At 48.8% G+C, this 16,932-nt stretch overlaps 1 protein-coding gene across 1 annotated transcript; it reads right to left on the bottom strand.

The window, feature by feature from the left end:
* Nucleotides 1-967: 967 nt before the first annotated feature.
* Nucleotides 968-15,166, bottom strand: TCEA2 (transcription elongation factor A2). The gene is made up of 9 exons (XM_057366098.1): nucleotides 14,965-15,166; nucleotides 12,485-12,547; nucleotides 11,730-11,835; nucleotides 10,555-10,645; nucleotides 5,359-5,492; nucleotides 4,284-4,340; nucleotides 3,411-3,565; nucleotides 2,928-3,074; nucleotides 968-1,084 (listed from the first exon to the last, which is right to left on the bottom strand). The coding sequence occupies exons 1-9, from the start codon at nucleotides 15,031-15,033 to the stop codon at nucleotides 983-985; spliced, it is 924 nt and encodes a 307-aa protein (XP_057222081.1). The 5' UTR covers nucleotides 15,034-15,166; the 3' UTR covers nucleotides 968-982.
* Between the last annotated feature and the right edge of the window lie 1,766 nt (nucleotides 15,167-16,932).

Raw genomic sequence — 16,932 nt, 5'->3', positions numbered from 1 at the left:
AGGAGACAGGAACAAGCCTGCACGCATCAAGGGTGAGCCTACAAGTCACATCTCACTTCCTGCTGCTCCAGGCATTATTCAGTCCTCATCCACCTGGATACAGACCACCTGTCAAGTTCCCACRCTGGAAAAACAAAGTGCTGCACACACGGTTGAAATAAAAGTCAGAAACTGACAAAAATGTTTAATATTAGTTTTGAAGAGAAAGTGAGCGTACTCGCTTAGATGAGAAGGTAATGACTGGGTGTGTTTAGTGAGCTCTCCTGCCAACCTGTCAGCCCAGGGCTGTGGCTCTCTGCGAGGCCCAGGCCTCCCCGCTGCTGCTCTCAGCRTGTGACAATGCAAACTCACTGGGACACAAAACACAATTGCCTTGGGAGCCGGCGTGTGGAGGCTGCGCTCGGGTCTGCGTTTGGCTGCCGCTTTTGGGCCATGGCACATGTCAGCAGAACTGCAAGAGAAGGGAGTTTAAACCCCAATTAGAAACCTSACTGCCAAGGGGAGCTGCAGAAGAAGGTAAGGATCAAGGTGTGGGCTTTTTTCAGAAGCTGGCAAGGGCTTGGGGGTTCTCAGTAGGGGCCAAAGGCAGCTCCTGTTTGAATCTGTCATCTGTGGCTCAGGCACTTTGTAGTGGCATCATTTCTGCTCGCCACTGACCAGGAGATTTCTGCTCACCCCAGAGCTCTGTGCACTCACAGAAAGAGCAGTTTTGAAATCCTGAACATCACCACCACTATCCCTCAGAGGGCAGAGGCTGCATGGAAAGCACTGTGAAGTAGGTTATGAGGAAGAAGGATATGAGGAGAGAGCAGGGAATGTGCAAGTGACACTTGACCCCAGCTGGTCTGCTGAGATGGGATGAACCCAGGAGCTCTTGCCTCTGTGCTGGGAGGGAAGATCACACTCTAGAGCCTTTAAGGGTTTGGCAAGCACCTCTGAGCCAAGTGCCTGCAGCATGGTGGTGCAGCCACCCCAACACCCCTCAGTGCCAGTAATAGCCCTGGTGCGCTACCTTCCAGCGATTCCCACACTCGTTGCACACGACGAAGGTGGTCATGGGCTCATCGGAGCTGCGGGTCTGCACCTGGTGGGGACAGAAGGGAGGTGAGAGCTGAGCATCACACATGGCCCTGTCCCTATGGCCTCCAGGGACTCGTGCTGGGCTCACAAAATCAAGGAGACACCGAGGCTAGGGAGGGCAAAAGGAGCTTTCAGTAAAATAAGTCTGGTTGTTGTTTTACACAGATACACACATTGTGAGCCTCTCCAGCCCGACATTACCTGAGTGACAAGTTTTAGGGCAGTGCATTTCCCTCCTCACCTTGTGTGCTGCCCATTCCTTGCAGGTGAATCCAGAGGCAGCCAATTTCTCCCCAAACTGTCCCTCAGGAAGGGACATGGCCAGCAGTATCATGACAAACCCCTCAGTCCCAAGCATGTGCTCCACAGCAATGCATAAAGAAACACTCAAGCCATTCCCATTGACAGACCAGTCCTACATCCTGGCGTCACAGGAATGCACTCTGGGTTACCAGGTTCTGCACATTTCCAGTCTGGTTTGTGTTGGAGCCATTAAGGAACTCTGATATTTAACCCAGATGTGATTSCTGCCTCTGACTGGCTCTTGCCAGAAACACATACTTTACTAAAAACCAGATTTTCGTGGCATTTGAATACCACAAGGCAGATTTAGACTGAAAACTCTGGTACTTCCTTCACCAGTCAGGCAGCAGAACTGTACTGAAGGGTGATTATGGTGATCTACGTGTCTAATTACCCAATATGCAAGAGTCATGGTATTTGCATGATGCAAATTAACCATTTTGCAAGCATGCTGGATAGCTAAATGCTATAATTCTCCCCCTTTACTGCCTACTTCCAACATGCTCATAAATGCCAGTTCATCTCTTGGGGCTTAAAACATCTCATCACCCACTAGAGATTTCACTCGAAAATTAATAAAAATGCAAAAAACCTCCTGATATTTCTATTTAGAAGACACTCTTGTCTCCTGCCTGAATTCYGGGCAGACAAACTCCAGTCCACTGCAGGTGGAGACAGTCCCATGTGCTGAGACAGCCCAGGAATGCTTACTGGGAGCACTGGCACTGCGAGGCCTCTCTCCTGAGCCAGCCTGCAGGATGCAAGGCTACTGCTGAGCCAAAGGAAACTCCCTGGTCAGATTCCTGGATCTCCTTCTCTTTCCATGTGTTTGTATGTTAAGTCCAAGCAGATGCAGGAGTCTCAGCCGGCACTYGCACACGCAGTTTGTGCGCAGTCACTCAGCAGCAATCTGGTGGCTGCTGGTGCATTTTTGGGTATCTGCACATTCTAAACCACTGACTCACAGCAAAGGCACACATTTATCTCCAGATGCCTGGCAGGAACATGGGAGCTAAAAAGCACTGGTAATGCACAAGGCTTCCAGCAGCTGGCTATGGAAAAGAAAAATCCTCTGTCTGCTCACATCACAGCATCATTCATTCCTTTTGTTTCACCCATTTCATGCTATTTGATATCAAATAAATTGGGACTTGTCCAGCTGCAGGTAATCTATATTCCTAATTTGTACTTTCAATACCATCAACATSTCTGACTCAGTTTCTGCAGCCTCTCCTCTACATTACCCACTTCTTTCTTGTCTGAATCCCAGCAYTCCCAGCACCTGCTTTCAGTGTAGAGCACTGCTGCACTTTTGAAAATTTCCTTTGTGATACACAACTCCTGCTCTTGTACAAGCAGGCTGAAAAGTTAAACAAGCTGCAATGACATGTGTGCAGAAGTACATTTTAGAGAGGTTTGAGTGTATCTGTCCACCAGTAGCAAAATTTGTGCTGTGCTGCAGGGCCTGTCATGAAGCAGTGTGAGCTCGTGACCATGACAGATCATGTCCTGTGCAAAGCCAAGACAGGAGCAGGAAAACCAACCTGGGTGTAGGTGCAGTTCTTCTTCTTGCATTTCCCACAGGTGAAGAGGTCAGTCTGTGTCCCTCCTGTCTTRGCCATCTGATGCTCCCGGATTGCTTCTTTTGTCATGGCTTTCCTGATCTCTTTCAGCTCATTACTGGCCATTTCCTTTAAAAAAAAAAAAAAGCAATAAAATCACATCTGCCCGGTTTTACCACCACACCCACTACAGTGGAAGCAGCCAACAGGACTCAGCAGCCTGACAGATGGGCATTAAGACAAAAAACCTGTTCCAGTCCTGGTTTCTGGTTCATACCCAGGGCCCCAGGATGATGTGAAGGCCCAACAAACTACTCTCCACAYTGCAAACCCCATTAATAGCACACTCCATGCACTCTGGAAGCAGCTACTGAGGAATCTGCAGCAGCCTAGCCCTTTGCCTCCAGCTAAGCCTCAGGACACATCCCCTGTAAGAAGCAAATCCAGCTCCTCAGGCTCTCTCACCTCCGAGGTCATCACGGCGATCTGCTCAGGGGTGATGGCCCCACACAGCACRTTCTTTTTCAGCTCAGGATTTTTGGAGTCCTTCAGGTTGGAGATGCGGCTCCTCACACGGTTTTTGTATTTCATGTCGGTGTTCTTGACATCCTGGTAGATGCGTAAGGACAGTCAAGGAGCCTGCAACCAACCCAGAGGCATCAAGCACTTCCCAGCCACCCGTGAAGAGCAGGGAGTGTCAACCACTCAGGTGGGTGGACACAGATGAAAGTGCTGGGACCCAACAGTAGCACATGCTCTGGGAGGTCAGTGCTGGATTTGAGAGCAGGTTTAAACAATCTCCAAGTCCAGGGGCTTCCAGCTTGGGCTTTTTCACTGTGCTGGAAATACTCAGTTATGCTCAGTTTCTACAACCTGCCCTTTCATGCAGCAAGGCAGCCACAAACCCCTCCACTAAGAGAGCCCAGCTGCACCTCCAACCCCACAATTCCCAAACCAAGCTTATCTCACTCCTGGCTTATCTCACATTGACATRGAACTTGATCCTCATTGCTCCATCCTTTCCATTGCTTTTGTCTGGATCAGCACACTCTCCTCAACAGGGAGCACAGGGAAGTTGTGTGTATTTGGAAGCAGAATCAAAAGCAGGAAACAGTACTCTGATGGGAAGGACAAACTAGGGATTAGTCCCTGAGCTCCCAACGCCACACTGGTAGCTCCTTAGTGACCCAGGACTCAGCAAGGCAGAGCTGGAACCAGACCCAGAACCCTGACAAGTGGCAGGAGAACATTTATGCACTTTTTTTCTTTGAGCACATGGATTTCACTGCTGGAGGCATGCAGGCAGGCCCGCAAGGAAGCACTGTACAGGAAGGATATACTCTTCAATCTGGGCTGCTATGTGCTCGCAGTCGGCACCGATGGCGATGTAGTCGTCTGTAAGACAGCAGAAACAGGAGCTCAGTGGCTTCCAACCAGGCCAGAGCTCCCCAGGCTCAGTATTTCTGAGTTACAAATCTGGACAGTTTGCTGTTTTGATTTACAGCATCATGTAAAGTGCATAGCCACCATGGATTTGGACACCCAGTATGGCAACCAACACCATAAAGCAGGGAAGGAAGGGCACAGCTGAGCTTAGGGGAAGGCTCRAGGGAACTCCTTCCCAGATTTTATATGGAAAGGGTTTTTTTAAGAGCTGTGCAAAACTTTTAATGCAGCTTATAAACACACACACAGGAAGGCAAGAAATAAAGAATTCATGAACTTCTCCATCTGTCATCTACATTTCTTGGCTCCAAATGAAYACGTTTCAGTGCTTAGACCCCAATTTTTTAAAGGGATCTACAATGTGGACACAACCAGATGTTCAAACTTCCAGAGGTGCTGAGCACCTGCAAGTTGCCTCTCACTCGAGATGACACAGTCTGAATTCAAGAGGGGCCTGTTCCACCCCGGATCCAGAGGACTACAATATTTAAGGAGCTCCTGCCTGCAAAGGCAGCAGATGCTGACTGGCATAAGCRCCATTCCCATAAAGTACTGAGTTACAGCTTCACTTTGTGCCCCAGGGAAGGCAGCTTCACTTTACAGCAATCAGACAAGACCTAGAAAGTGAAGCAAATCCCTACACACCTGAAAGATTAAACTTCTGCACAGACCACCCCATGCTGCAGACCAGAAGACCCCAGTAACCCCATGTTTTTAACAGCCATTGCCTGACATGTTGTACCTCCAGCTCAAGCCAGGTCTCTGGGTAAGTGTCTGAAAATGCTGCAACAGCAGCCACTCCATCAAAAGGGTAACCAGTGGCTAGACTGAGCTGCTGGCAAAATTCCTCTGACAAGGCTGCTCCAGAACAGTGCATTTAAGCTGAGCTGGCACTGACAGTCTCTGTCAGAATGCTCCAGGAGCTGTGAAGGACTTGAAGTGATGCAGGGCTTCCCCCARCACTTACCATCAGCCTGCAGAGCTGCTGTCAGCATCTCCCTGCATTTGTTGCGCACGGCGTCGCAGGTGATGGGGGCCGGAGGGAAGGTGGTGATTTTGGGGGTGGTCGGAGTCTTTGGAGGCTCCTGCCTTTTGTTGGAGCTAAAAAAAAAACTTCACCTGTCAGAATGTCTCAGTTTGGGCCACTGAGAGCAGAGAAGGGAGCAGCAGGTATGTGGCCAAGCATCCTGTTAATCATAATACAAAACCAGTCAAAACACAGTGCAAAGTCATTGTCCCAAATCAGCACAGAGCACAATACAGCAGCCAACGCCCTCAGCCCAGACACGAGCTCTCCTGTGGACACTGCTGGCTGCCAGCAGAGGTTTAATCCATGGACAACCCTGCCAACCATCTTGTGTTATTCAACACAGATCAGCTGCTGCACCACTGGGCATCAAGTGAAAACATTACRGTTGGACACCACCAGTAACCCAAATACACTCAGAATATCTGAGACCATCAGCACTCTCAGTYTGGCAGTGCTGTGCAGATTGGTGGCACATCTTTCCTCTTTAACTTTGCAGGACAGCAAGTCCATAACTGCTTTCAGCAGAAAGCAAGCAGAAAGCTCCAGAAGAAGGAGCTCCGTGCTAAGAAAAATAAAGAAAATGGCTCCTTCAGCTTCAATATTTAAAAAATGCCAACAACAAAGTGTATCACATAAAAGCTTCTTCCTTTTTCCTGTAATCTGAGCAAGACTCTGATTACTCATCTCACAGAAGAGCACCCCTACACAGCCACACACAGCTCATACAGGTGCCAGGCTAGCACAGGGCTAAGAAATATTGCTTTGCTCTTAAAAATAACTCCATTTCCACCTGCGAGSCATCAGGCACAGGCAAGGGAATGCAAACACCTTGCCTGCTGTGGCTGACTCAGTTGGGTCACCTGCCAGGGGAGCTGGATGGAGACCTGCCTGCACAATCAGCACATGATGTRGGCAGGCTGAGTCACTGCTGCGGGGTCTGCATGCGGAGAAGGAACCTCACTGAGCATCTCAGCTGGTTGTGCACCCAGAAAGCCTAACATCTGCACATGCAGTTAGTCAGCCCTGCACATACTGCTGGTAAAAGATCTGGGTTGGTATGATTCACAGATGATCTTCTAGAGCTTTGTTCTCCCCCCTAAATCTAGGCAGCAAAACAGCAATTTTTTTTTTCAGCAGATTGCTCTGGCTTTGGTGATTGGGCTGTAAAATTCACTGTATTTATGGCCAATGCYTGGTATCATTATTGCACAAAGAGACAAAAAGGGAAGAAAAGAGAAACCTCAATATTTGACCCATGCCTGGGAGATACTGGCAGTTATCTCCTTGAAGATCCAAGTGGCTTGACAATTTTTGTTAAGCTGGGTCAYTACTGCCAGTTCTCTGCCATCAAAAATAAATCTGTTATGAACAAGCACTTCCACTACGCTGTCCTGGAAGAGATTAGTCAGCCCACAAAAAAAAAAACAGCGCTAAGCTGGAAACCTTCCGAATCTGCTGCCGCACAAACTGAGCCAGACGACTTTAGGGACTTATCCTGGGAGCTCCTGTGACTAAGGTCATATCCCAGTCTGGCTCAAATCCCACTGATCACCATTGGGGCTACTGGATTTCYGTAGTTCAGAGCCTCACCAAGCCCTTTTCAAAAGCAGTGAACTTGCAGCAAATTGTTCAGGTCAAACCAAAAACTTTTGCTTCTTACTCAGACAAAGGAGATGATGCCCTCTGTGAGGAAGACTGTATTGTGAGTTCACTGTGTTTCTCTTTGACCAGTAGCTGAATAAAACCACTTTTTACCAGGTGGTTTTACTGGTCAGCACTGCAGGAGCCTATTAAAGAACAGATTCRTGTCCAAACAGCTCAAAACATTCAATAGGATTTACACTGCACATGTTACAAAAAGAAGAAACAACTTAGCCTGTAAATAATCCATTAGAGGACGATTTTCTCCCATCTGGAATGCACAAATTGCCATCAGGTACTTTTGTGCTTAAGAAGCTACACACAAATCACAGGCAGCACTCATGGGGATGTATATACCAGAGCATACAYTAAGGAACAACCCATAATTCAGGAATAACCCATCTAAAAAATCACAGCTTCTCATGTTGCATAAAATAGTTTGGAAAAATTAGACTTCCTGAAKGACAAAGGCAAAAGACCTAGAAAACATACTTACAATAAAAGGAAGGACTGAAGGAATATGGGTGGTTTGTGGCAAGGAAAACTTAAAAAGAGACAAGTCCTGAAATTACTTACGAACAAAGATGATGGGAAAAAATCCACAAAAGCATGTAGAAATGGGTTTAGTAAGACAGGTTTTGATTGAGAGCAAGTTTTAAACTGTAAAGGTGAGTTATAAATTGGAAATACTGCCAAGGGCAACTGTGGAAATGTCTCACCCTGAGCTTTTCTAGGACTGTCAAAGGGCTTGAAAAAAGCCTGGCAGGGACAGCTTGGGCAGAGTTTGTGCTGTGCTGGGAAGGGGCTGCAGGAAGAGTCTCCCTGAGAGCTCGTCCAGATTAAAATTTTGTGTCATTTTGCAAGCAAAAAGGTCATCCAGAGCAAAGCACCCTGTGTGAACTCAGTGACCTCAGTGTGAACTCAGAACACTGACCTTCACTACAAGCCCCTAAACACAGGTCTTCAAACCTGTATTTGCAGAGGTAATACCTGATTTTCAGGAAGGTTCTATCTGCAAATGCTATTGACTTARATATTTAGATGTTTATTCCCTGGGGATGGAAAAAAGCTCAACAAGATGTATGGTAGTCCCATTTCTGTTAGCTGATGAGGAAAGATGCATTTGTCTGCACACACAGACGTCACCCATGTCCTGAGATGAGAGCTGATCCCTCAAGAATTAGATGAAACAGACTTCTCAGCCTTCCCAAACACAGAAAATTATTTATTAAGGTTTAGAGGTTAGTTTATAAATAGAATGGTTGGGAAATGGAGCTCAAAAACACCTAGAAGACTTATTTCAGGAAATCCTTGTGGTTCACACTGTTCCTGTTAAACAGGAGAAAGAGCTTGTAAATCTATCCAGGCAGCAAAAGTTTATACATAAAACAAGGCTATGCTGGAACAAAATGGTGACAAAGCAGCAGCCAGGGACTGCAAACAGAACTCAGGGCTGCACTGGAAGAAAATCCCACAGAAGATCTAAATTMAGGCCACAGATCCAAAACCTCCTAATAAAGGCAATTTAGAGAACCCTGGAAAAGAAAACTTCATGCTGCCAGAGACAGAAACATTAGACAGAGCCCATTAAAACATACTACACTATGGGTCTGAAATTCTACAGCACAACAGAATATGCTTTGGATTAGAGTAATGCAGCATCTAAATTCACAGGTGCCAGCTCCACGCTAGCTGGCTCAGAGCCTTCAGGTCTTGCAGTGATAGCTCCAGTCACTACACAGGGATTTCTACATCTGTGCTCCAGAAAGCAAGAAGAGTTTCAGGCCAAGAGTTAGTCAAATATTTCTCTCTGACCAAAGTGGAAGGCCTAGCCAAAATCTATCAGACAAAGAGGCTGAAATATCTGAATACAAACTGATCTCTTTGGTGCCTTGACAGCAGCCTCATCTGAACCAGCTATCACACACTGAGSAACCAGTCAGACTCCACTGCAGCCTTTGCTTCAAAGAACAGAGACTCTTCTCTGCTAATAAATTATTATTTTTTTAAGACAGATTAGTAGTTCATTTTGCAGAACTGGAGAAAAAGCATTCCTGTGTCTGGAAGAGAGCCTGGCTCAACTGACTGACACCAGGAGTTGGCCCCTGCTCCTGGTCTAGGCTACACTAATCCATTGGCTTCTGTTCATTGTGCACAGCCAAGGGGATGCTTTGCTAGTCAGAAGATGGAGGCTGAATACATGTAAAAAGCATCCAGGACTAAAAAAAACATCAAACTGCAGTATCTGCAGCACATTAAGGCACAAAGGAACATCAGCAGCACAAGCCAGACAGTTCCACACTACATACCCCACAATATGTGACCAAGCAAGGAGGCAGCAAGGAGGGGTTTTGTCTCTGTGCCTACAGCCAAGATCCTGTTCCGAGTGAAATCCCACAGAGATCCGCACAGATCTGGACAGCCCTGCCTCCCATTCTGCACTGCATCACTGAACTTGATCCTGGCTGGGAAATCTCCCCAGTCCTTTCATTGCAATACTTAGCAAATCCTTTTTCCCATTTTATGGAAGCAAGATAACCAAAGATACCAATAATTTAAAGTCATAGCACTCAGCATCAGCAGCCTTCTCTCCATCAGCAGCTCTGTGTCGAGCTGYAAAGGCTCACCCTGAAGTGCCAAGCCTTGACAGAGCAGAGCAAAAACAAAGAAGTGACAAGAAAGCAACTAACAAAGGCTGCAAACATGGAAAATCGTGCAAACAGCAGGACTACAGCCTGAATACTCTAAATCTTCTGTCAAACTTGGGAAATTGGCTAGATCACTCAAGAGCCAAATCTAGGAAGCACACATCCTCCTGGGATCTGAGGCTGAGAGAAGYCTCTAGAATAAGGCTTTAAATCCCATTTTTCCCCTCCCCTTTGATCACTGTCTGCACTCAACAACTGCAGTCACAGCAAGGGAAACAGGAAGCAGCATTCAAAGCATGGCAAGGAGCAAGCGTGCAGCTGACCTGCCAGCTAGGGGACAGCAACCACAGGGAAAAGGGGACTGCTGCTGGGATTGTCAAGGACAAAGAAAATGGAAGTTTTACTTTAATAATCTATCAATCAATTCCATCCATCACTGGACACTGCAAAGGCCAAAAATAATCTTCATCCTAAGCAATTCAAAGCTAGAAAGAAATAAAAATACATTAAAAAAATGCAACATAAAAAAAGAACAGAGGAATGTTCCACCAACAGAAAAGGCAGCACATAACCAAGAGTAAAAACCATGAAAATAAAATATGAATAAAATTTTAAAACTTACTAAAGCCACTGTATTTTGTGGGTGTGTATTTCTGCATTAAAGTTAATTAATAGCACCACACAGATCTACCCTGAACAAGAAACACTTCCAGTGTCTCTGACCAGGAATTTGGCTACACAAAATTCCTGACTCAAGACACTTAAAAATAAAAATTAAAGTAAGGTGCCTTAAGAAAATTTTAATTCTGTAACAGTATCATCTTTGGTAAGAGGGAAGTATTACCTTTGGTCTCTTGAGTTACCAGTCTCCTTGGAGGAAGATGTTGGCAAGGACAGGCTTTTCTTTTTCTCCTCATTTTTTTCCTCAGAAGCATCTATGTTCAAAAGAGGAATCAGTTCAGAACTGGTCTTTATGCTACAGCTCTGCCTACACTCAYCAGTGTTTTCACACTACCCACTGTTGGCCTAGGGCAAGTTATTATTCTCCCAAAAAGAATCAGAAGAAAGGCCTTTATGGCCTTCCTGCTTTTCAAGAGACCTTTCCTTGCCTCCCAGTAGAAACTAATTCAAACAAAAGCTTTCCTCACCAAACTAGAGAGCAATCACCTTCCCTGCCTGGGAGATAAGCTTCCTCACAAGACATGCCTCATCACAAAAGTTTCTTTCAGAGGCTGCTGAGCAGGGATTAGATCSAGTTCTCTCAAGCACCACTAAAAGCAGAATTTCCAGCCAACACCAGCTGAAGGGCTAGTACAGGCTGGTCCTTGTGGGAGTACAGCTTCTTCTGATTCCCAAGTGCTGCTGAAAGCCAACAGCACAACCCTAGAGAGGACTTTCATGACACTGTAGAACATGTTTGACCCAGAGGTAAATTGTCTGAACMCAGCCAATACATGCCCAACCTAATGAGGAGGTGACAATCCAGGCAGGACAGAAAAAGAATGCTTTTAACACTCATCCAACCTAGAAAGAAATGGGAGTCTGTAAGTGGGAAAGCCTCCCAGCTGGAAACTGTCCATGTGAGTTTATCTACAAGGTGGTGAATTAAGATCCTTCTCCAACTCACCACCCAAAATGCATTCCAGCACTTCTAGAGCTGTTGCATGAGGCTGACAGCACACAGTGTAAATACCACACAGAGCACAAGTAGGAGCAGAGGGTTCAGAGCACAGATACTGTTTCTACAAATAACACAGTTAATTATTRTATGAGATACAAGTTAATAGTCCTGAAGCTTTCAATGTTCTTCCAAGGATGAGCTGGCTAAACAGCAGATAAACCTAGGGGTATGCATGATAGGACACAAAACTCGATAGACAGAGGGTGGAATGGTAAATGTTGATTTGCTAGCATGTTTTATTCAGATCAAGAGATAAGATCTACMAAAAAACTCAGCCTCCCACTGAACCCAGCTTTTTCACAAGCTGACTCTTGACAGGAACATGCTGATTTCCTTACCTAGAAGTTTCTTCCAAGATTTGATGAGGGATTTGGCAAGTGATATCACTTCTTCATCTGTGCTCTGCTTCCTCAGTGCATTCACCGACATCCCAATGCGGGTGGACTGCAAGGGAACACCCCAGTGAATCACCCCAGAACACATTTGTTATTTGTTACTAACTGAAATCTCAAATAACCACGACAAAGTCAAAAAGATSCCCAAGATATGAGGATCCAAGGGCTTGCAGAATGATTCTACGACCCTTACAACTTTGGAAGAGCAAGATGATGTTCTCCAGCTTCCTTAAACTGAGCAGAAGACACATCCAATCTCCCACAAATCCCTTCCCTACACACCTATAAGTGATATTCAAGCTTAGAGTGAAATACGCCAAGATGCATCACAACCTATAAATTGCAATTCTTCTCACTCATCCCCAGTGTCCTGAATACCACCGTTACAAAGAACTTCCCACTACCCTCTGTGTTTGCTACTTTAACCCAGTCTCTCCCCTTTTTGCTGCCTAAAACCAAGATTTGAGCAGTAACCCACTTTTGTCTCATCACCTGTGCACAAGACACAGGCAGCACACAGTGACCCAGRGCTTCCAGTCCAAAACCCAAGTTCAGCAGTATTTTATCATATTTAATGTTTATTTTAATACTTTGCATCAGGCAAGAAGTGTAAGGAAATCTATTAAGGTTATYTTAGAGAACATTTTGAACTCATCCAGATGCAGACTTCAGCATTTTACCATAACTGTGCAACTCACCTGCAGTAAATCCAAAGTCATAGGCATACTTTTCAGTTCTTTCAGTAAATCCATTGCACCTTCCTGGGGAGAAAAATAGAATGAGTGCCTCAGATTTTAGTAAACAAATTCAACAGCTTGGAAGTAGACACAGAAAGCCGAATTCAAAGGGAAAAACACCAACAAGTGTCCCCTGAAMCATCAGCAAGCTCACTGCTGAGATTGCTGTTCCAGACAGACAGTAGATCCTGCAAAATGAAGGCACCTGAATTATTGGAATGGGCAAAACAGAAGACCACTGGAGTGCTACAGGTCTTTTTTTTRTGTATGGTACAAGTGCAGCATTAGTTTGTTATCCTTACCTGGYAGCTTAACGTTTTTAACACCTGAAAAACACACTCTGAATCACAATTGTCAACAACTCCATGTAGCTGTTTCCTAGTTTTCTTATTAACACGCCACTCTGCCCAAGACAAGAGCTGAGACCAGGAGCAAAGCCAGCAAGCTGYGATGCTAAAGAGTTGAAACTTGTTCTGTAAGTTTCCTTATACCATCTCTACATCCTAGAATGTGGGTCCGGGAAAAATCTGACTAGGRATCTGCAGATACCTAAAACTGGCAGCCACTCAGAGAATTGGCAATCACTTGTCTCCCTCTAGCAGATCCCAGCCTGGCATATGCCTGTCTCCATTCAGCTGGCTCTTTCCTCCCAACCCCCTTCCCTCAAACAAGGCTTCCAGTGTTCACATTTAGCAGATCATTTACAACACCAACCACTCCAAGCCCAGTTGCAGCACAAGGTTTGCACAGCCACCACTGTAGGGAAGCGAAGCCGCCTGCACTGACAGCCCTGTCCTCACATCCCATCCTCCTTACGCAGAAGGGCTGCTTCCCTTATCCCAGGAAGCAATCCAGCTGCAATCCACCCTACAGAACAGATGCCAAAATCAAAGCAGAGTCAAAAGCTTTCAGYGTGTGCACAAGCAACTCACACCAGCATAAACCACACGCATTTACCCGTACCCAGAACGACTGACTTCCCTCTCAGGCAGTTTCACACTTTTCCATTCCTCCAGCCCTGAACACAAAGTGACCCGGTGATTCCTGACTTCAAATGGAGCCACTTGGCACAATGGCAGCAAATGAGGATCCACAAAAAAACTAGAGCAACAAACTGGTACTCCAGGAAACTGTCCTGCAAGAAGAGTTCTCAGATTAGCCAACACACAACATGCTGCAGTTCAGCATCATCTCAAACACCAGCCAAGAGGAAACGTTGCATACCCCTCATGTAAGAAGCTGCCTCTTTCCCAATGAAGCTGGAAGCAAATTCTGCAAAGTTGCTCCTTTCCTATTTCAACACTGGAGCTGAAAACCTGCCACCAACGAAAACAGACATCACAGGCTGTGCTTTAGCCCAAACACACTTCCCTGGGTTGTTACAACAGYGACACAAGTGACAGTGCTCATCCTACCCACGGCTGGCAGGGCCGGTCCAATATCCAAAAGTTCACTTGATAACAGCACCCAGCATCCCACCACACGAATATCACACTTCTTTAATCCCTTCCCCTCCACGCCCATCATCTCCCACTCCCCACAGACCTTCCCAGCCCCAAAATCCCTCTCCCCCACCCCAAACACAAACRTACAGCCTACCTCCATGACAAACTCTTGTCAGCTTGCTGCCTTAGCACTTGCATGACACTGYGTTCCCACAAGCACTGATATAATCCCATTAAGATGGAAAATACCRGCTACTGTCCCCCAAGGCTGTCACACGGGTCACAGCACACCACCAGAGATTCCCCAAGTGCCGACAGCAGCTTGGCCAGCCCTCCACACTCCAGAGGCCACGGGAGTGAGCAGTAATGCTAGTGTGGGATGGAGATACGGGAAGCAAATCCATCAGCACCGGGGTTTTCCCCGAGGGCAAACTGGAGCCCCAGACCCGTGCTGGTGGGGACTCCCCTTCCAAAGGGCTCCCAGTGGGACAGGAGAGGAGGGCTGAGGATGTTCTCCAGGAGAACACAGCGTAGGCAGCACAGGGCGAGCCCCGGGGTGCCGAGATCTGGGCTGGGGGTGCCAAAGGCCCGYGTGGGGGGCTCAGCGTGGGGACGGAAGGTTCCCACAACACGCAAGAGGGCACACGGAGCTGCCTCCTCAAAAATGGGCAGTGGGCGGATTCCACACCGCCGCAAGGGATGGCGAAGGGAGACAGAGACGAGGTCTGGGRGAGGGAGCCCCACTTTACCGGGGGAGCCTCTGCTCCAGCACAATATAACAACTGGGGCGGCACTGAAAGAGAGGCCCCCAAAATGGGGGCTGGGGCGGGGGAGGCCCCGCACGACGGGCACCGAAGGAGCGGTGGGGTCCACCAGCACGGCAGCGAGGAGGGAGCCCCGCGGAGAGGAGGGGCCGCGTCCGCCAGACAAGAGCCCAGGGCAGGGGGCGGCTCCCCACCCCAACCGGGCTGCGGGGGCCCCACCGCCGCCACTCACCGCGTTCTTCTTGGCCACCATCTTGTCCAGGCGCCTGGCGATGCGCACGATCTCGTCCTCCCCGCCCATCGCGCCGCTCCCCGGGATCGGTGCCGGGGCCGGACGGGGGTCCGGGCGGGGGGAGCTGCGGCCGGTGCCCGGTGCCCACCTCAGCCCCCGGTGCCGCAGTCAGGGCGGGCACGCGCGGGGCACGACGGGAGTTGTAGTCCTCGGGGCGCCGACCCCACCCGCTGCCTGCAGGAGCGCAGCCCACCGGCGGGACTTCATCTCCCAGCGACCCCCGCGCCCGCCCCGCGCTGTGCCGCCCGGCCGCCGGGGGCGCTGTGGGGGCTGCGGTTCAGCCCGCGGAGGGGGCTCGGAGCKGCGGCGGGGCTGAGGGACCCCCGGTACCGCCCGGTACCCGCCAGAACACGGCAGGAACAGAATGTCCTGAGGAGGCCAAGGAGATAACGAACACCTCTGCAGTGGAGATAGGCTGAGAGCTGCGGGGTTCAGCCTGGAGAAGGGAATGCTCCGGGGAAACCTTAACGCTCCTTCCTGTGCTGAAAAGGCTCCAAGAGAGCGGGAGAGGGGCTTTGGACAAGGGCCTGGAGAGGCAGAGCAAGGGGGAATGGCTTTACGTTGACAGAGGGAAGGGTTAGATGGGATATTGGAAAGAAATTTTTCCCTGTGCGGGTGGTGAGGCCCTGGCACAGGTTGCCCGGAGAASCTGTGGGTGCCCCGTCYCTGGAAGTGTTYAYRKCCAGGTTGGACGGGGCTGGGARCAACCTGGGACAGTGGGAGATGTCCCTGCCCRTGGGTTGGAACACGAYGAGCTTTACAGRCCCCTGCCAACCCAAACCATTCTGGGACTGTGTGACTATTGTCCATGGCTGTGCTGAGCCCTCGGAGCAGTGCTGACCCCGCTCCCTGGATAACCCGAGGCTGTGGCCTCCATACGACCTTGGGGACTGGACAGCAATCCCCAGCGGTGGTGAAGGGCCGGCTGGTGTGGGGGGAGTCCAGGCTTGGACCCCCTGTAGATGGCACTCGTACACTGTGTGAGGACAGCGCATCCCCCGGGAGCTGCTGCTGAGCGCTGTCGCTGCCTCCAGCTGGTTCCTGGCAGAGGGAGAACTTCCATTCCTCCTCCTGCACAACCGCCTGCACAGCCCTCGCCAAGCGCCGATGTTTCAGGGAGGGCCCTGACTGTGCTGGTGAAGAGCGGCCGTGTCCTGCCCCGGCGGGGCTGCAGATCATGTGGAAGCACGGGGATGTGCTACGTGTGGCCTCGGGATGCACAGTCAGGGCTTGCAAACCAGAATTTCCACCGCTCGTCTCYAACTGCATTCTGTCCTGGGGCAGCTGAACCACGGAGGGCGTAATCACAGAATCACGGATTTGATGGGGTTGAAGGGCTTGGAGATCACCCATTCCACCCCCCCTTCAAAATCAGGGTCACATAAAGCAGGTGACACAGAAGCTCATCCAGCTGGGTTTCTAATATCTCCAGAGAGGGAAGTACTGAAAAGATCAGTGATTTGGGTGGCTGTCCCCCAAATTTGCCCACTAGGTACCTAAAGCTGCCAAGTTTCTGTTCTTTACAGCAGCTCTTATGGAGCTGGACACACATCTGGGATCCCCTTGAGCTGCTCCCTGGATGTGTAAGACATATTTCAGTTCATCCCTAAATCAGCAAAGGTGGCCCCAGAACAAATATGAACCCCAGACCCACTGCCTGGCATGACACCTTGAAACTCCTTGGCTTGGCCCCATGTTTGCGAACACAAGTTCCCTCCAGCCCACCGTCTGGAGCCTGTGCAGCTCCTGGAAATCCTCCAACACTTGGCAGGGTCTGGMTGTGGAGTGAGGGGGTGCCCTTTTGGAGAGGCCCACCTCTGTGAAGGAGGAGGAAACAAGTCCCAACAACGGGACCTTCTGGAGGTCCTTGGAAGCAGGCAGCTGCCTGTCCCGTGTGTGGGGTCGGGT

Source organism: Malurus melanocephalus, unplaced genomic scaffold, assembly GCF_030028575.1.
Source record: "Malurus melanocephalus ecotype Western Australia unplaced genomic scaffold, MMel_1.1 scaffold_59, whole genome shotgun sequence".
Lineage (NCBI taxonomy): Eukaryota > Metazoa > Chordata > Aves > Passeriformes > Maluridae > Malurus > Malurus melanocephalus.
This window is presented reverse-complemented; position numbering and strand designations above follow the sequence as displayed.